The sequence below is a fragment of the Oncorhynchus mykiss genome, chromosome 25 (assembly GCF_057628025.1).
Source record: "Oncorhynchus mykiss isolate SJ-2025 chromosome 25, ASM5762802v1, whole genome shotgun sequence".
Classification (NCBI taxonomy): Eukaryota; Metazoa; Chordata; class Actinopteri; order Salmoniformes; family Salmonidae; genus Oncorhynchus; species Oncorhynchus mykiss.
In genome coordinates, this window is record NC_143046.1 from 59,201,123 (window position 1) to 59,218,390 (window position 17,268).

Consider the following 17,268-nt stretch of genomic DNA (forward strand, 5'->3'; position numbering starts at 1 on the left):
ATTAATCGGTCGACCTCTATACCAAATACTAATTAAGTGTATGTAAACTTCTGATGCACTGGGAATGTGATGAAAGAAATAAAAGCTGAAATAAATAATTCTCTACTATTATTCTGACATTTCACATTCTTAAAATAAAGTGGTGACCCTAACTGACCTAAGACAGGGAATTTTTACTAGGTTTAAATTTCAGGAATTGTGATAAACTGAGTTTAAATGTATTTGGCTAAGGTGCATGTAAACTTCCAACTTCAACTGTTCCTACTCATCAATTAGTTATTTACAGTGCATGGAGAATTGTGTTTTTTAAATGTTTTTCCACTAGAACGTAAAGGTGGTGGAATTATGAGGGAATTAAGTCAAGGTCAGAATTCAGAGTATCTGTAGACACATCTCCAAACGCAAACCTTGCTGCCACTGGCTTTTCCCCAAGCGTACATTCAAGGCAAGATACACTTAAAGAAAAGTGCATAAATAGGAATACAGTTCAGGTCTGAATTCCCCCCTAAAGATCTAATAGGCAAAACCAATCCTATATCATCACTCCTACACTGAGACTTGGTGAATACGGGCCTAGATGATCCTACACCCAATCCTAAACGTAACCTTTAGGGGATGAAATTAGCTATACCAGACTTTCTACTCCGTGTTTGTTGTGCCATGTGACTCACCGTGCCTCAGGGTATGGTAATCTAACCTAAGGCAAACTAGTCTCCTCACAACCCTCCCATTAGGGTTGCTTGGAACTGCACACATTAACAACCATTCTCAAAGTTATCAAAACATATTCTGATAAGGTAAACATTAGTATATAAGATTAAATTGCCTTGTAAAGTTTTACTATCTGCACTGTGTATGGAAAGTGGTTTGTGTTCTTTTGTTCCAAGTACAAATATTGACAAAAGCCTGAAAACTCTGCAGACACACAGTAGTTGCTTTTAAGTACACATTTCACAAGATAAAGTCTCATTTATAATGGCCATTATGATCAGACAGACGTGTAAACATGCTCCTAATGCAACGTGTGAAAGGGTTCTCTATACAAATCAAATACTACTGAAACAGTTTATCTTCAAAGACAAGGGAGCAACATTTCAAGGTGTTCCTTTACTAACATTACAAATTGAACTGTACTGTACATGATGCAATGGATAGATTTTCCTTCAGGCTCGTAAGCGCTTTTGAAAAACTACTGGCTGAAATTATACAAAAGTTCTGGAGCATCACTTTAAGTGGGTTCATTCGGTGGTAGTACCCTGGAAAAGTACCCGGAAAAGGCCTTTTTCTGTGTATGTCCTTTCCTTGACCATCATACATCTGAGTAGCTCTGTATCATTAGTTTAGTGTCCATGTTACTCCTCATACAACGGAGGTCTGCTCTCTCTCATGGACCTCCTCACCCATCTCCCCCTCTCCGGCATCTCCATGGTAACGGATGGGGGGAAAGCCCACCTTCTGCTCTATCCACTGGGCTACCGTCAGCAGCTTCCTGTCCTGGAGGGCGGGGCCTATCAGCTGCAGGCCAATGGGAAGGCCTCTGTTTGATAATGCTGTTGGCACGGAAACAGCAGGGAGCCCTGGGGAAGAAATAGAGAGTTGAAGGGGTAAATGTGAGAAGGGAGAAAGGTTTGGAGGGTAAGGTTGTCTGAAGATCAGTGGCTGCGGGTATAAAAGACGGGTGAAACTTTAACTGTCCTCAAAGTGATCGGTTTCCTTTTGGAGATGAACTGTTTGAGATAGACATTAATCTGATATCTAAATCAATGGGTTGACCGAACTATGAATTCCAACCCAATTCCTTTGAAAAGGGAGAGTTAAAAGATTAACATTATTTCCCTTGAAGTGTCGGGGGAGTGTGTGTTTCCTCAGTACCTGCCATATTGACAGGCTGTGTAAAAATGTCCTCCTGGGCACTGCGTGTGCGGTTGTCTTCCTGCATGAAGTCCGTGTATCGCATGGCGTCACTCAGTGTGGTGGGCGTGAGCAGCACATCAACACCAGAGCTGAACACTCGCTTGAAGTCCTCCGCTATTAGCCGCCGCACCTGCTGGGCCTTCACAAAGTAGTGCTCGTAGTTCCTGAGGGAGGCAACCTGTGAGAGATCTTAACTTTTGTCCAAAAAACTCTAATTTCTGCTTCCATCCCCAACATGATCACCGATCTTACAGTAGTAAAAATGTGAAGTATTTATTTTGAAATTAGCTATAAATAAGCTATTGAAATTAAAATGTGTTTTTTTTTGTTACTGAAAATGTGTGATGTATCTTACTGTCTGAGCAGGAAGTAGTTCCCGGAGAGGATTCTTCCTCGTACAACATCATTGAATCCCTCGTGGCGAGTGGTGCTATACATTGCCTCTGTTGAACTGTCGATCCCACTACGGTGGCCTGTGGAGAACAATTCACAAATAATATCATATCAATCTTGCTTTACAATGACAAATCCCTTGTAAATAAATATTATGTTGTTGTTTTTTGTATAGGTTTTATTGTCACATATGCCGGATAGGTGCAATGAAATGTGTTGTTTTACAGGGTCAGCCATAGTGGTACGTCCTTTCTGTGCAAATTAGGGTCAAGTGCATTGCTAAAGGGCCCATCAACCGATGTTTCACCTTGTCGTCTCAGGTATTTGATCCAGCAAGCTATTGGTTACTGCCCAAACGCTGTAACAGCTAGGCTACCTGCCTCCCTACACACACAGCAATAATGAAAATAAACAGAGGTGGCCATCATGGGCTTTGCTGGCTATAGGGCATTTACATTGGGGCAAAAAAGTATTTAGTCAGCCACCAATTGTGCAAGTTCGCCCACTTAAAAAGATGAGAGAGCCCTGTAATTTTCATCATAGGTACACTTCAACTATGACAGACAAAATGAGAAAAAAAATCCAGAAAATCACATTGTAGGATTTTTTATGAATTTATTTGCAAATGATGGTGGAAAATAAGTATTTGGTCAATAACAAAAGTTGATCTCAATACTTTGTTATATACCCTTTGTTGGCAATGACAGAGGTCAAACGTTTTCTGTAAGTCTTCACAAGGTTTTCACACACTGTTGCTGGTATTTTGGCCCATTCCACCATGCAGATCTCCTCTAGAGCAGTGATGTTTTGGGGCTGTTGCTGGGCAACTTTCAACTCCCTCCAAAGATTTTCTATGGGGTTGAGATCTGGAGACTGGCTAGGCCACTCCAGGACCTTGAAATGCTTCTTACGAAGCCACTCCTTCGATGCCCGGGCGGTATGTTTGGGATCATTGTCATGCTGAAAGACCCAGCCACGTTTCATCTTCAATGCCCTTGCTGATGGAAGGAGGTTTTCACTCAAAATCTCACGATACATGGCCCCATTCATTTTTTCCTTTACACAGATCAGTAGTCCTGGTCCCTTTGCAGAAAAACAGCCCCAAAGCATGATGTTTCCACCCCCATGCTTCACAGTAGGTATGGTGTTCTTTGGATGCAACTCAGCATTCTTTGTCCCCCAAACACGACGAGTTGAGTCTTTACCAAAAAGTTATATTTTGGTTTCATCTGACCATATGACATTCTCCCAATCTTCTTCTGGATCATCCAAATGCTCTCTAGCAGACTTCAGACGGGCCTGGACATGTACTGGCTTAAGCAGGGGGACACGTCTGGCACTGCAGGATTTGAGTCCCTGGTGGCGTAGTGTGTTACTGATGGTAGGCTTTGTTACTTTGGTCCCAGCTCTTTGCAGGTCATTCACTGTGGTTCTGGGATTTTTGCTCACCGTTCTTGTGATTATTTTGACCCCACGGGGTGAGATCTTGCGTGGAGCCCCAGATCGAGGAAGATTATCAGTGGTCTTGTATGTCTTCCATTTCCTAATAATTGCTCCCACAGTTGATTTCTTCAAACCAAGCTGCTTACCTATTGTAGATTCAGTCTTCCCAGCCGGGTGCAGGTCTACAATTTTGTTTCTGGTGTCCTTTGACAGCTCTTTGGTCTTGGCCATAGTGGAGTTTGGAGTGTAACTGTTTGAGGTTGTGGACAGGTGTCTTTTATACTGATAACAAGTTCAAACAGGTGCCATTAATACAGGTAACGAGTGGAGGACAGAGGAGCCTCTTAAAGAAGAAGTTACAGGTCTTTGAGAGCCAGAAATCTTGCTTGTTTGTAGGTGACCAAATACTTATTTTCCACCATAATTTGCAAATAAATTCATTAAAAATCCTACAATGTGATTTTCTGGATTTTTTCCCCTAATTTTGTCTGTCATAGTTGAAGTGTACCCTATGATGAAAATTACAGGCCTCTCTCATCTTTTTAAGTGGGAGAACTTGCACAATTGGTGGCTGACTAAATACTTTCTTGCCCCACTGTACAATAAATGTAACGTTAAGGAAAACTTCACTTTGTTGGGATTTCAAATAAAATTACCTTCGTCTTGCATTTACTGAGCTGTATAAATTAACACCATAGATCATCAAACAATGGCATAGCCAGACAGACAAATAGTCAGATAGATCAAACCACTCAATTCAATACAACTTAATCCATAAGTGGCAATTAGAAAAACATTTTCAGCACACGGCATTAAATATTGAAACCTGGTTTGTACCATATTCCAGGCCGTCAAAGCGTGCCATGTTGGATGCCACCTCGGTGTGGCATAGGACGTGGTAGCAGACGATGGAGTGCTGGGTGTGGGGGAGGGACACCTGCTCCACCCGTGCCCCCGCCTGCTCAAACATGTTCGCCACACGGTTCCACTGGGCCAGGGTTTCCTGGGACAGACCTGGGGCGTGGTACTCCTGACGATGAGGGAAAGGACACACAACACAACCAGAACAACAATCTCCACGTTAAACCACTGGGATGAGCGGAGAAGCCTGATCCTACTGGGAGAATAAGGAAAGCTCACCTTGGGAATGCCAACACAGATGTTCCTGACATCAAAGTCATCGAATAGGTGTGTCAGTGTGGAGGGGTTATGGGTTATGGTAGTAGAGTCTTTGACATCATGTCCTTGAAGAATATCCAGGACTGTAGCTGAGTCATAGACACTCCTGGTTATGATGCCTGGGACGTCCATGGAGTTGACCAGGGGGATGAGGCCATGTCTGGACACTAGGCCGTAGGTGGGCTTCAGGGCCACAACACCACACAATGCCCCTGGGTTACGGGTGGAGCCACCTGTATCCGATCCTAAAGAGCTGCAAGTACCAGAACAAGGAAACAATAATTAATTTGTGTGTTTAAATTGTCATTTCAGTTTGGAACAGTCCAAAGCTCTTGAACGCAGCCCTGGGTCTGCAGACTCACAGGAAGCTGGTGAGAGAGGCCACGGCTGCAGCACTTCCTCCAGAACTGCCTCCAGTGATGACCCAGTCAGAGTCCGGGTCAGCCCCAGTCTGCTCTCTGTAAGGGGCGGCGTAGCTCCAGGGGTTCCGGACAGGTCCAAAAGCACTGTCAGTACTGCCTGCACTGGAGAAGGATGGAGGGAGGGATGTAAATGTCTAGTAATTCTGCAAATAAATATAGTTCTTAGTGTGTGTATAGTTCTTGAAATGTGTTTAAGAGGCTTACCCCATTGCAAACTCATCCAGGTTAGTTTTCCCCATGAGAACAGCACCCTGATCAAGGAGCTTCTGAACCACTGTAGCACTGTATGGAGGAATGTAGTCTACAAAACAGAGAGCAGGGGATTAGGATTATCAATGCACCCAACTCAAATGAGGAGCAATGAATCCCTGTTTTAGATATTAGGGGACATACCTTTCAGCATTTTGGAGGCACAAGTGGTCTTGATGTTCTCTGTGCAGAAGTTGTCCTTCACAGCAAAAGGGATCCCATCCAGTGGACCTTTGGGTGCACCTGTATGAAAGAAAGATAATAAGGCAAGACCCGCTCATAATCTGCACTGTACAAAACATGCATACAGCACACAGAAACAAACAGATACAGACAGAGAGACAGGAAACACACACCTTTGAGGAGCCTACTCTCAGCCTCCTGTGCCTGTTTCAATGCAAGCTCCTCTGTCACAGTGATGTAAGCATTGAGATAGTGAGTTTTCTTGATGCGGTCCAGGCATTTTCGACACAGTTCCGTGGGGGAGATCCTACCTTCCCGCAGAGCCAAGGACACCTGTCAAATAATGTGAAATGTGTATGATTCTATAATAATCACAATAATTTCCATTTTGTGAACATGGTTGCTGAATCAACATGACCAATTTGTACACTGCTGAAATGGTTGGAAATCTGTGCCATTCAACTTTAACCATGTCTCTGTGGGGATGTGGGCTAATACATTGATGTTTTAGATGTGATACTGTAGCTAGCCAACTAACTCCCAGAGTTTAAGGCTTTGCATCAGTTGATATGTGTAACTAGGTAGCTAACGTTAGCTAGCTACATTACATTGCAACTAGCAGACTAATCGTTATTGCCAATAAAGTACGCCAAATACAAACTAGCTCATGTTACTGGTAACGAGTTTATTACACGTACCTCTCTTATAGACAAGCTCAGCATACTTTCTATGTCATTAGCCAAATCAACCTGGGAAATTTTCAGCAACCTTCAGCGACTGGAGGCTGCCATGTTTGTTTCGCGTCTGGAATCCCAACATCGTGCTCTGTGATTGGATGTGGGATGAGTAAGCCGCACGACCATTGGTTGAGAAGAAGCTGTCAGACGCTGGCAGCAGTAGACGAGGAAGCAGTATTAAGTGCAGAGCTAAGTGAACACTGTCTTTCCAGACTGTAAAAACTACAGTATCTGCAACTTTTCCCATTGTATTGTCTAATGAATGGAAAGATTAGGTATCAGTCATTGAGCTAATTGTAGTCGCGTCCATGGCTTGATAAATAATGTGCAGAGTTTGAAGAGCAAGTGTATTGACAATTGATATCTGGAGATAATCATGCTTCCTTTGAGACAGTTTGCTTGCAGTTGGTGGTCGTGTCTCCTTAACAGTAGAGCACCATGTGTGAAAACATTGGTCCACGGAGATCAGAGGAGACTGTTCAACACCTCAAACAGCCGTATGACAATAATGCCTGCTTGGGTTATCGATAGATACGGCAGCAATGATGTCCTACGGTTCACTAAAAACGCCGGCTTCCCAATCATCAACTATCCGAATGAAGTCGTCGTTCAAGTCCATGCCGCAGGTCTAAACCCCATTGACGTCAGCATGAGAGGTTGGTGACTGATAAAGATGTTTGGTACCCGTGATAGGATACCTCTTCATTGTTCATGTCAGTGGTTTTCCTATAACCTTCAGTTCTCAGAGAACATAGACTATCAGATATTTTACATATAGCCCGTGCTTGACTTGGGCAGGAGTACCGGCACCTCAAATGTTCTACTGCTTGAGCTCCTGTTCCTCTTATAGAAATAAGCTCAACCGTGTTGTGGAGCTCCTGCACCTATATGAAGACAGATGCAAGACATTTTCACATTTGTGCACACACCACTAGTGAAAAGGAAATTCAACATCCCTCAGTCTAAACTGCTCTCATTCAGAGTTGACTGAGCATCTGTTTTTTTGCCATTCAAATATGGCCTGTGTGAGAGAGAGAGCTGTGTGGGCATAATGGATCACACCAGGTAACGAGTAAAGCTCTTCTGACGCAAAGGGAAAGTAGACTGACGAAACGTGTGGTTTGGGTGTTGAATTGTGAATCATCAAACTCCTTACCCACTCCCACCTCTCAACGACTGGTAAACCACAGCTAGGCCTATATGTGCTCTTTGAGGAGGTAGGGTGCCTGGAGTTCTTCATGGTTACCTCTCGGCATATTCAGTGATGATCTTCCCAGTTAATCTGTGTTCTCATCATTTTGGTCTCTGTTCGTACCTGAATCCACATGTCTCCACGTGGACTGTTTATGTGGTTATTTCCAATTTGGTTCGGCCTCATTTCTGTGTTGTTTCTGCCCTCTCAGGTGGGTATGGGGCTGCCACTATGGCCATGAAGAGAGACCCCCTGAACATCAACCAGTCGGGCAGTGAGTTCCCCCTCATTCTGGGCCGAGATATGTCCGGAGTCATCATGGAGTGTGGTCTGGATGTGGCACCAGCCTACTTTAAAGAGGGGGATGAGGTAACACAAACACAGGCCCCAGGATGGAGTAGAATAGGGTGACACTTTCTCGTGTGTGTGTGTGTGTATTTATACTATAAGCCTATGTGGCTCCACAGTGCCTCATGAAGTCATGTCATTGTGGCATGTTATGACAATGAGGGTCTGTCTGTTTTTTGGCTCTTCTGTTAGTGCTTTGTTTACTTAATCCAAGTGCAGCTGAGATGGGGAGTACCTCATTGTATAATGTTACATTTAATTGCACCACCTTGGGGCAGTAGTGTAGCCATTAATTGGTTGATGGGTGCATCAAAAAATATACATTTAACTTCCTGCAATTCTACACATTTTTATATGAGGCTGAGAGAAAATGTTACTGTTTTAAAGCTAATTTCCTTCAATTCTACAGATTTTGCCTTGGGGCAGAGAGGAACATGTGCAGTTTCATAGCTAATCTCATGCTATTCTACAAAGTTTGGCTGAGTGACAATGATGCGTTTTTAAAGCTAATTAAAGCTAAACTATAAGTGTGTTGACTGATAAAATCACTAGATTATGAGCTGTCTTGTTTGCTAAATTAATACATGAAGTAGGCAGTGGCATGGTGCATATAGCCATAGAATCACAGTGACATACTGTATGCATCAATACAGTTATATTTGTGGTTTAATGGGGTTGTGGCTTACAGTTAGTTATTTTCGGCCACCCATCCCAAGAGAGTGAATGTTATTCCAGTGCACTGCACTGCTTGCTATGAATTCTATCTGATGGTGTTTGCATGTTTAGGTAAAAAGACAAATAATGTCCTGTTTAGAACACTGGGCGGATTCGATTATGCTGAGTACCGGTCTATGGCCCGTGACGTGAATGAGCAAAAGCTGTGACGGAGGACTGCCCTTCTCAAATGGAACAGTAATCTGCACCGCTCGGTCATGTTGTCAACAAGGTAGCATGGTGTTTCGTTTCAAACTAGTTTTCATTGTTAAGGCAGATAAAGCGTTATTATCCAAAGCAATCACTTTTGCATGTGAAAACACAGAATGCTACTCATTACTCCTCGTGCTTGATGATGTCACTTTGGTTTTGAGCCAACTTCGCCATGGGCAATCATCTGTCACCTGGTGCAAAACATACCTACCTGGGCACCCGGGCCAGATGAATAGAATCCCCGCACTGACAAGTAGAGCATAATTTTACAATAAAATAAAAAAATCTGATTGGGTGGGCCTGGTTCCCCAGTGGGTGGGCCTGGTTCCCCAGTAGGTGGGCCTGTGGCTTGCAGTGAAACACTATCCCATAAAATGGATGTAAACATAACATACACTACATGACCGAGAGTATGTGCACACCTGCTCTTTGAACATCTCATTCCAAAATCATAGGCATTGATATGGAGTTGGTCCTCCCTTTGCTGCTATAACAGCCTTCACTCTTCTGGGAAGGCTGTCCACCAGATGTTGGCACATCGCTGCGGGGAGTTGCTTCCATTCAGCCGCAAGCTTTAGTGAGGTTGGGCACTGATGTTGGGCGATTAGACCTGGCTCGCAGTCAGCTTTCCAATTAATCTCAAAGGTGTTCGATGGGGTTGAGGTCAGGGCTCTGTGCAGGTCAGTCAAGTTCTTCCACACCGATCTCAACAAACCATTTCTGTATGGACCTTGCTTTGTGCACAGGGGCATTGTCATGATGACACAGGAAAGGGCCTTCCCCAAACTGTTGCCACAAAGTTGGAAGCACAGAATCGTCTAGAATGTTATTGTATGCTGTAGCGTTAATATTTTCTTCCACTGGAACTAAGTGGCCTAGCCTGAACCATGAAAAACAGCCCCAGACAATTATTCCTCCTCCACCAAACTTTACAGTTGGCACTCTGCATTGGGGCAGGTAGCGTTCTCCTGGGCATCCGCCAGAACCAGATTAGTCCGTCGGACTGCCAGATGGTGAAGCGTGATTCAACACTCCAGAGAATGCTTTCCACTGCTTCAGAATCCAATGGTGGCGAGCATTACACCACTCCAGCCGAGGCTTGGCATTGCTTATGGTGATCTTAGGCTTGTGTGTGGCTGCTCAGCCATGGAAACCCATTTGATTAAGCTCCCGACGAACAGTTCTTGTGCTGACGTTGCTTCCAGAGGCAGTTTGGAAAGCTGTAGTGTGTGTTGCAACCGAGGACAGATGATTTTTACGCACTAAGCGCTTCAGCACTCGGTGGTCCCATTCTGTGAGCTTGTGTGGCCTACCACTTCGCGGCTGAGCTGTTATTGCTTCTAAATTCCAATTCCAATTCCAATTCACAATAACAACACTTACAGTTGACCGGGGCAGCTCTCGCAGGGCAGAAATTTGACGAACTGACTTGTTAGAAAATTGGCATCCTATGATGGTGCCATGTTGAAAGTCACTGAGTTCTTAAGTAAGGCCATTCTACTGCCAATGTTTGTCTATGGATATTGTTTGGCTATGTGCTCGATTTTAAACAACTGTCAGCAACGGGTGTGGCTGAAATAGGCGAAACCACTCATTTGAAGGGGTGTCCACATACGTTTGTGTATATAGTGTATATCCAAACAGAGAATAAAACAATATTTGTATCTGTGCCACCCATGCAGGGTCATTCTAGTGCATGGTTGGTTAAGCCATTGTTGTTGTTTTTATTCTCAGGTGTGGGCGGCCATTCCCCCATGGAAACAAGGCAGCCTGGCTGAGTTTGTGGTGTTGAGTGCAAATGAGGTACTGTTTTGTGTCTGACCCGTTTATGTTTTATGTTGTAGTTTTGTTTGTTTTCCAAAACCACTGTTTGCTTATTTCTACATTGTGCATGCAAATATGTGCACGAGTAGTTAACATTTCAGTTGAACTACTATATGTTTTTTAAAATCTCACTTTCTTTACCACTACCAGGGATACTCTGCTTTCTCTAGCATATATTCAAGAGACAATGCACAGTAGCGTTGGGATACCTTGGTATAGGCAATACTAGGTATCTCTTGTGAGCTAAAGGATGTTGCTAGGCTGGAATGGACTTTTGGGATAGACTACAATTGGTCTCAGATTTGAGAAGGAAAGCTGCAGGCAGTGTGGCTCCATGCTGCTGCTCAGTGAGGCATGGTCAGTAATGGCTTCAGTGTTTACCCTTTGATTAGCGTGGGTGTGGCCAATGGAGTGGTTTTAGAGGCCCTCTTTACATTTCAAAATGATAAAGCTATTTTTCTGCAATTCTAAACATTTTTCCATGGGGCAGAGACAGCATTTCACAGTTTCAAAGATAGTTTCCTGAAATTCTATGCATTTATTTACGGGGCTGAGAGAAAATGTGCAGTTTTAAAGCTAATTTCATGCAGTTCAACACATTTTCCCCATGGCTTATTCTGTGTTCTTATGCTATCTAAGTGAGTCAAACATGACATTTTATATTCTCCCTGACTGTCTAGTTTTTACTTAGGTGATTGCTAGTTCTCAACGATTCTCTTATTTAAAAAAAATATTGCTCCATTATCTTTTCTACATGCTTTGTATCTGGTTTTAGTCGTTTAAGTTTACACTGAAAACGTTTTACCATCCCCAAAATGATATACAGTACCAGTCAAAAGTTTGGACACACCTACTCAGGGTTTTTCTTTATTTTTACTATTTTCTACATTGTAGAATAACAGTGAAGACGTCAAAACTATGGAGTCATGTAGTAACCAAAAGCGTGAAACAAATCAAAATATATTTAAGATTCTTCAAAGTAGCCACCCTTTGCCTTGTTGACAGCTTTGCACACTTTTGGAATTCTCTCCACCAGCTTCATGAGGTAGTCACCTGGAATGCATTTCAATTAACAGGTGTGCCTTGTTAAAAGTTAATTTGTGTAATTTCTTTCCTTCTTAATGTTTTAAGCTCAAATAAGCAAAGAGAAATGACAGTCCATCATTACTTTAAGACATGAAGGTCAGTCAATACGGAACATTTCAATCACAAAGACATTTTTATCATTTCAATCACAAAAACCATCAAGCACTATGATGAAACTGGCCCTCATGAGGACCGCCACAAGAAAGAAAGACCCAGAGTTGCGTCTACTGCAGAGGATAAGTTCATTAGACTTTCCAGCCTCAGAAATGGCAGCCCAAATAAATGCTTCACAGAGTTCAAGTAACAGACACATCTCAACATCAACTGTTCAGAGGAGAATGCATGAATTTGATTTTATTTGATCTTTATTTAACTAGCCAGTTAAGAACAAATTCTTATTTTCAATGACGGCCTAGGAACAGTGGGTTAACTGCCTTGTTCAGGGGCAGAACGGCCGATTTGTACCTTGTCAGCTCGGGGATTCAAACTTGCAACCTTTCGGTTACTAGCCCAACGCTCTAACCACTAGGCTACTCTGCCGCCCCATGGTCAAATTGCTGCAAAGCAACCACTACTAAAGGACACCAATAATAAGAAGAGACTTGCTTGGGCCAAGAAACACAAGCAATGGACATTACAGGTTGAAATCTGTCCTTTGGTCTGATGAGCCCAAATGTGAGATTTTTGGTTCCAAACGCCGTGTCTTTGTGAGACACAGAGTAGGTGAACGGATGATCTCCGCATGTGTGGTTCTCACCGTGAAGCATGGAGCAGGAGGTGTGATGGTGTGGGGGTGCTTTTCTGGTGACACTGTCAGTGATTTATTTAGATTTCAAGGCACACTTAACCAGCATGGCTACAACAAGCCATTTGTTTTTCAACAATGACCCAACACACCTCCAGACTGTGTAAGGGCTTTTTGACCAAGAAGGAGATTGATGGAGTGCTCAATCAGATGACCTGGCCTCTACAATCACCCGACCTCAACCCAATTTAATGGGAACTCCTTCAAGACTGTTGGAAAAGCATTCCAGGTGAAGTTGGTTGAGAGAATGCCAAGTGTGTGTAAAGCTTTCATCAAGGCAAAGAAAGGGTGGCTGTTTGAAGAAACTCAAATATCAATATATTTTCATTTGTTTAACACTTTTTTGGTTACTACATGATTCCATATATTTTATTTCATAGTTTTGATGTCTTCACTATTATTCTACAATGTAGAAAATAGTAAAAATAAAGAAAAACCCTTGAACGAGTACTGTAGGTGTGTCCAAACTTTTGACTGCTACTGTATGTATAAATAATGTGGCGGTGTGCCCCTGCTAAATGCATTTAGGGGAAACACTGACCTTTCTATGGGAACAGGGGGAGAAATTAGACTTACCTCAACCTTTTGACATATGGACAGATATTTGTGACCTACTTCTGAGTGCGCCATTTTGTGTCCGAGCCAGGTGTCCAAAAAGCCCAAATGTCTGAGTCACATAGAGGCGGCGGCTGTTCCTTACGTAGCTGCCACAGCCTGGTCTGCCCTAGTCAACACAGGAGGCCTCAACAAGGACAACTGTGCCAAGAAACGGTAAGTACACACATGCACACACTCTCTCTCTCACACACACACACACACGTTTCCTGCCACTTTGAGTTCAAGTTGTCTCTTTCCCCTTATAACCTATGCTGTTGTCCATATTCACCTAAAATACTTCTCGTGTCTTTGATCTAGTTGAGTATTCAACTTGGTTATTTCATAAAAATCCTGTCTCTGAGGCCTGTGGGTAATGAGCATTTGGAGGGAATTGTACTGTGGGCAAAGTTGGTTCTTTGGAAATGAGCTTCATCAATAGCTGGCATGGCACTGGACTCTGAAGCACCTGGTTCACATGCAACATATAGATCAATTGGACACATTTTTTGTGTATTACTCCATGACAGACTGGCCAGGGGAATCCAGGAGAACGCTATGATCCATTATTGATGTCAGTTGTTAAATCGACTTTAATCAGTATAGATGAAGGGGAGGAGACAGGTTAAAGAATGATTTCTAAGCCTTGAGACATGGATTGTGTATGTGTGACATTCAGAGGGTGAATGGGTTTTGTAAGGGTGCCTAGGGCACTGGTTGGAGTGTGTCAAGAACTGCAACATTGCCATGTTTTTCACAGTCAACTTGACAAAACCGTGAAGCATGGGCCAGCATCCCTGTGGAACACTTTCGACACCTTGTAGAGTCCATGCCTCGACGAATTGAAGCTGTTCTGAGGGCAAAAGGGGATGCAACTCAATATTAGGAAGGTGCTCCTAATGTTTTGTACACTCAGTTAAGTGTGTGTGTTTTGTACACACGTTAAATGTACATCAAAGTCAAACACAAAAACCTGGTTCAGTGAAGGACATTCTTACGTCTCCATTATGACTCTGTGTTTACTTCTCTGTGTTTTAATCCGGTGTTTTCCATCCTCATACAGCATTCTGATCCTGGGAGGTTCAGGAGGAGTCGGAACATTTTCCATACAGGTGATCATGCTGCTGATGATAACCATGATGCCCTCATTCTGTACATTCATGACTTAATCTTCAATGTGACTCTGTTTACTTTCAATCTTAGGTATTCAAACCACATCGCAGTGACAATAGCTGCATGGTCCTAATACAAAACAATGATGGAAAAGAAAGATCCTTAATCATAAACAAACAATTATACTATCTAAATCCTGTCAATTCTGTTCCATGGACAGCTGTTTATAATTATGTCAGTGATGTTATACACTCGTCTTGGATTGGGTGTCCTAGTGTGCCACTTCAGCCTTTTGTTGTGACCTCAATCTGCACATGTATCTTACATCAGGGATTCAGTGCTGGTTCATCTGATCTCTCCTGTTATAAGAGATGATATGTGTACCGGCTGCACCCTCGCTCACTTCTATTACACAAGTCTTACTGATTTTATCAACATCATTCCAGGTACCCGCAAAGAGTGTGTTGATGATGATGTAGATCCCATTTTCTCGTCTCAGATGCTCAAGGCCTGGGGAGCCCATGTTACAGTAACCTGCTCCCAGAATGCCGAGCGGCTGGTGAGGGGTCTAGGGGTGGATCACGTGGTGGACTACACAGCTGGGCCTGTTGAGGTGCCCCTGAGGGCACTGGAAAAGTGAGCACGCCCACAAACACACACACCTTTTCCCTTGTCACACAGAAGCACATGCAGACACACTTTAATACCTCCATGGTGGCATTTATCTGAATAGGAGGAGGAGTGTTCCCCATTGGTCAGTTTGCTGTAATCAACGCTTAGGCACATCTCTCTCATAGCCACAGTCAATTCTCATTGTTGTGTGGGAGAATTACTCTCCATGTAACAAAATTAACTCTCTCTGTCTCTCTCCATCTCTCTCTACCTCTCCTCCCCCTGTCCTAGGTTTGATCTGGTTCTGGATAATGTGGGCGGGGACACAGAGAGCTGGGCTCTGGGCCTGCTGAAGCCATGGTGCGGCGCCAAGTACGTAACACTGGTAACACCCTTCCTCCGTAACACTGACCAGCTGGGTATCGCTGATGGAATGCTCCAGACCGGGGTCACCGTGGCATCCAAGGCCCTCAAGGTAACTGTGGCAGCATTTCTGTATTTAATTTTCCATGTCCTTTATTTATACAGGTGATCACAGAACCATACAGTACCTGTCAAAAGTTTGGACACACCTAGTCATTTAAGAGTTTTTCTTAATATATATTATATTTATATTAATATTTTATACATTGTAGTATAATAGTGAATACATCAAATATGAAATAACACATATGGAATCATGTAGTAACCAAAAACGTCAAAAAAAATCAAAATATATTTTTGATTATAGATTCTTCAAAGTAGCCACCCTTTGCCCTGATGACAGCTGTGCACACTCTTGGCATTCTCTCAACCAGCTTCACCTGGAATGCTTTTCCAACAGTCTTGAAGGAGTTCCCACATATGCTGAGCACTTGTTGGCTGCTTTTCCTTCACTCTGCGGTCCAACTCATCCCAAACCATCTCAATCGGGTTGAGGTTAGATTGTGGAGGCCAGGTCATCTGATGCAGCACTCCATCACTCTCCTTCTTGGACAAATAGTCCTTACACAGCTTGGAATATCGCTGCAGAATTCTGTGGTAGCAAGTGTGCCTTGTCTAATAAATAAATCGCTGACAGTGTCATCAGCAAAGCACCATCACACGTCCTCCATTCTTCACGGTGGGAACCACACATGTGGAGATCATCCATTCACCTACTCAGCATCTCACAAAGACATGGCGGTTGGAACCAAAAATCCCACATTTGGGCTCATCAGACCAAAGGACAGATTTCCACCGGTGTAATGTCCATTGCTCGTGTTTCTTGGCCCAAGCAAGTCTCTTCTTATTATTGGTGTTCTTTAGTAGTGGTTTCTTTGCAGAAATTTGACAATGAAGCCCTGATTCACACAGTCTCCTCTGAACAGTTGATATTGAGATGTCTGTTACTTGAACTCTGTGGAGCATTTATTTGGGCTGCAATTTCTGAGGCTGGAAATTAATGAACTTATCCTCATCATTGCGCTTGATGGTTTTTGCAACTGCACTTGAAGAAACTTTCTTTCAATTTTCCGTATTGACTGACCTTCATGTCATAAAGTAATGATGGACTGTCGTTTCTCTTTGCTTATTTGAGCTGTACTCACCATAATATGGACTTGGTCTTTTATCAAATAGGGCTATGTTCTGTATACCACCATTACCTTGTCACAACACAACTGATTGGCTCAAAAACATTAAGGAAAGAAATTCCACAAATGAACTTTTATCAAAGCAAAGGGTGGCTACTTTGAAGAATCTCAAATATAAAATATATTTTGACTAGTTTATTATCACCTTTTTGGTTACTACATGATTCTATATGTGTTATGTCATAATTGTGATGTCTTCACTGTTATTCTACAATGTAGAAAATAGTACAAATAAAGAAAAACCCTTGAATGAGTGTGTTGAATCTTTTGACTGGTACTGTATAAGACCTCTGCCTTTAACATGTGCAGTAAAGCACTTACAAGACATCTGCAGTGTCCCCTTATAAAGCAAAACCTCATCTCGCTCCATTTGCTTGTCATCTCACCCCAACAGAGTGCCACTGGCATCCTGTTGGCATTTTGTGATGTACAGACCGCAATATGTGCAGTGCATTTGAGGCTTTGTGCGTGCCAAGGTTCTTCTTCTTACTCCCACTCACCACAGCACCAAGAACTACAGATAACTGTAGTATGTTACTGTATGTTTAAGTGAGTCTTATCAGGGAGAACCTGAACTGTGATGTGCGTATTGCATTCATTGAGTACAGCACTGCTGGAATACTGTAGAACTTCT

General features: G+C 43.0%; 2 protein-coding genes across 2 annotated transcripts in view; one reads left to right on the forward strand and one right to left on the reverse strand.

Moving 5' to 3' along the window:
• Positions 1-949: 949 nt before the first annotated feature.
• On the reverse strand, positions 950-6,666 carry qrsl1 (glutaminyl-tRNA amidotransferase subunit QRSL1). Its single transcript, XM_021584559.3, has 10 exons — positions 6,482-6,666; positions 5,957-6,116; positions 5,745-5,843; positions 5,556-5,652; positions 5,292-5,453; positions 4,891-5,182; positions 4,588-4,780; positions 2,270-2,387; positions 1,873-2,078; positions 950-1,577 (listed from the first exon to the last, which is right to left on the reverse strand). The coding sequence occupies exons 1-10, from the start codon at positions 6,503-6,505 to the stop codon at positions 1,360-1,362; spliced, it is 1,569 nt and encodes a 522-aa protein (XP_021440234.2). The 5' UTR covers positions 6,506-6,666; the 3' UTR covers positions 950-1,359.
• The window catches only part of rtn4ip1 (reticulon 4 interacting protein 1), a 29,458-nt gene continuing 18,834 nt past the window's right edge, over positions 6,645-17,268 (forward strand). The window contains exons 1-7 of the mRNA XM_021584560.3: positions 6,645-7,176; positions 7,924-8,081; positions 10,722-10,790; positions 13,349-13,473; positions 14,360-14,408; positions 14,909-15,045; positions 15,313-15,496. Coding sequence (XP_021440235.1) covers positions 6,897-7,176; positions 7,924-8,081; positions 10,722-10,790; positions 13,349-13,473; positions 14,360-14,408; positions 14,909-15,045; positions 15,313-15,496 — 1,002 coding nt within the window. The 5' untranslated portion in view covers positions 6,645-6,896. The remainder of the gene's footprint in view (positions 7,177-7,923; positions 8,082-10,721; positions 10,791-13,348; positions 13,474-14,359; positions 14,409-14,908; positions 15,046-15,312; positions 15,497-17,268) is intronic.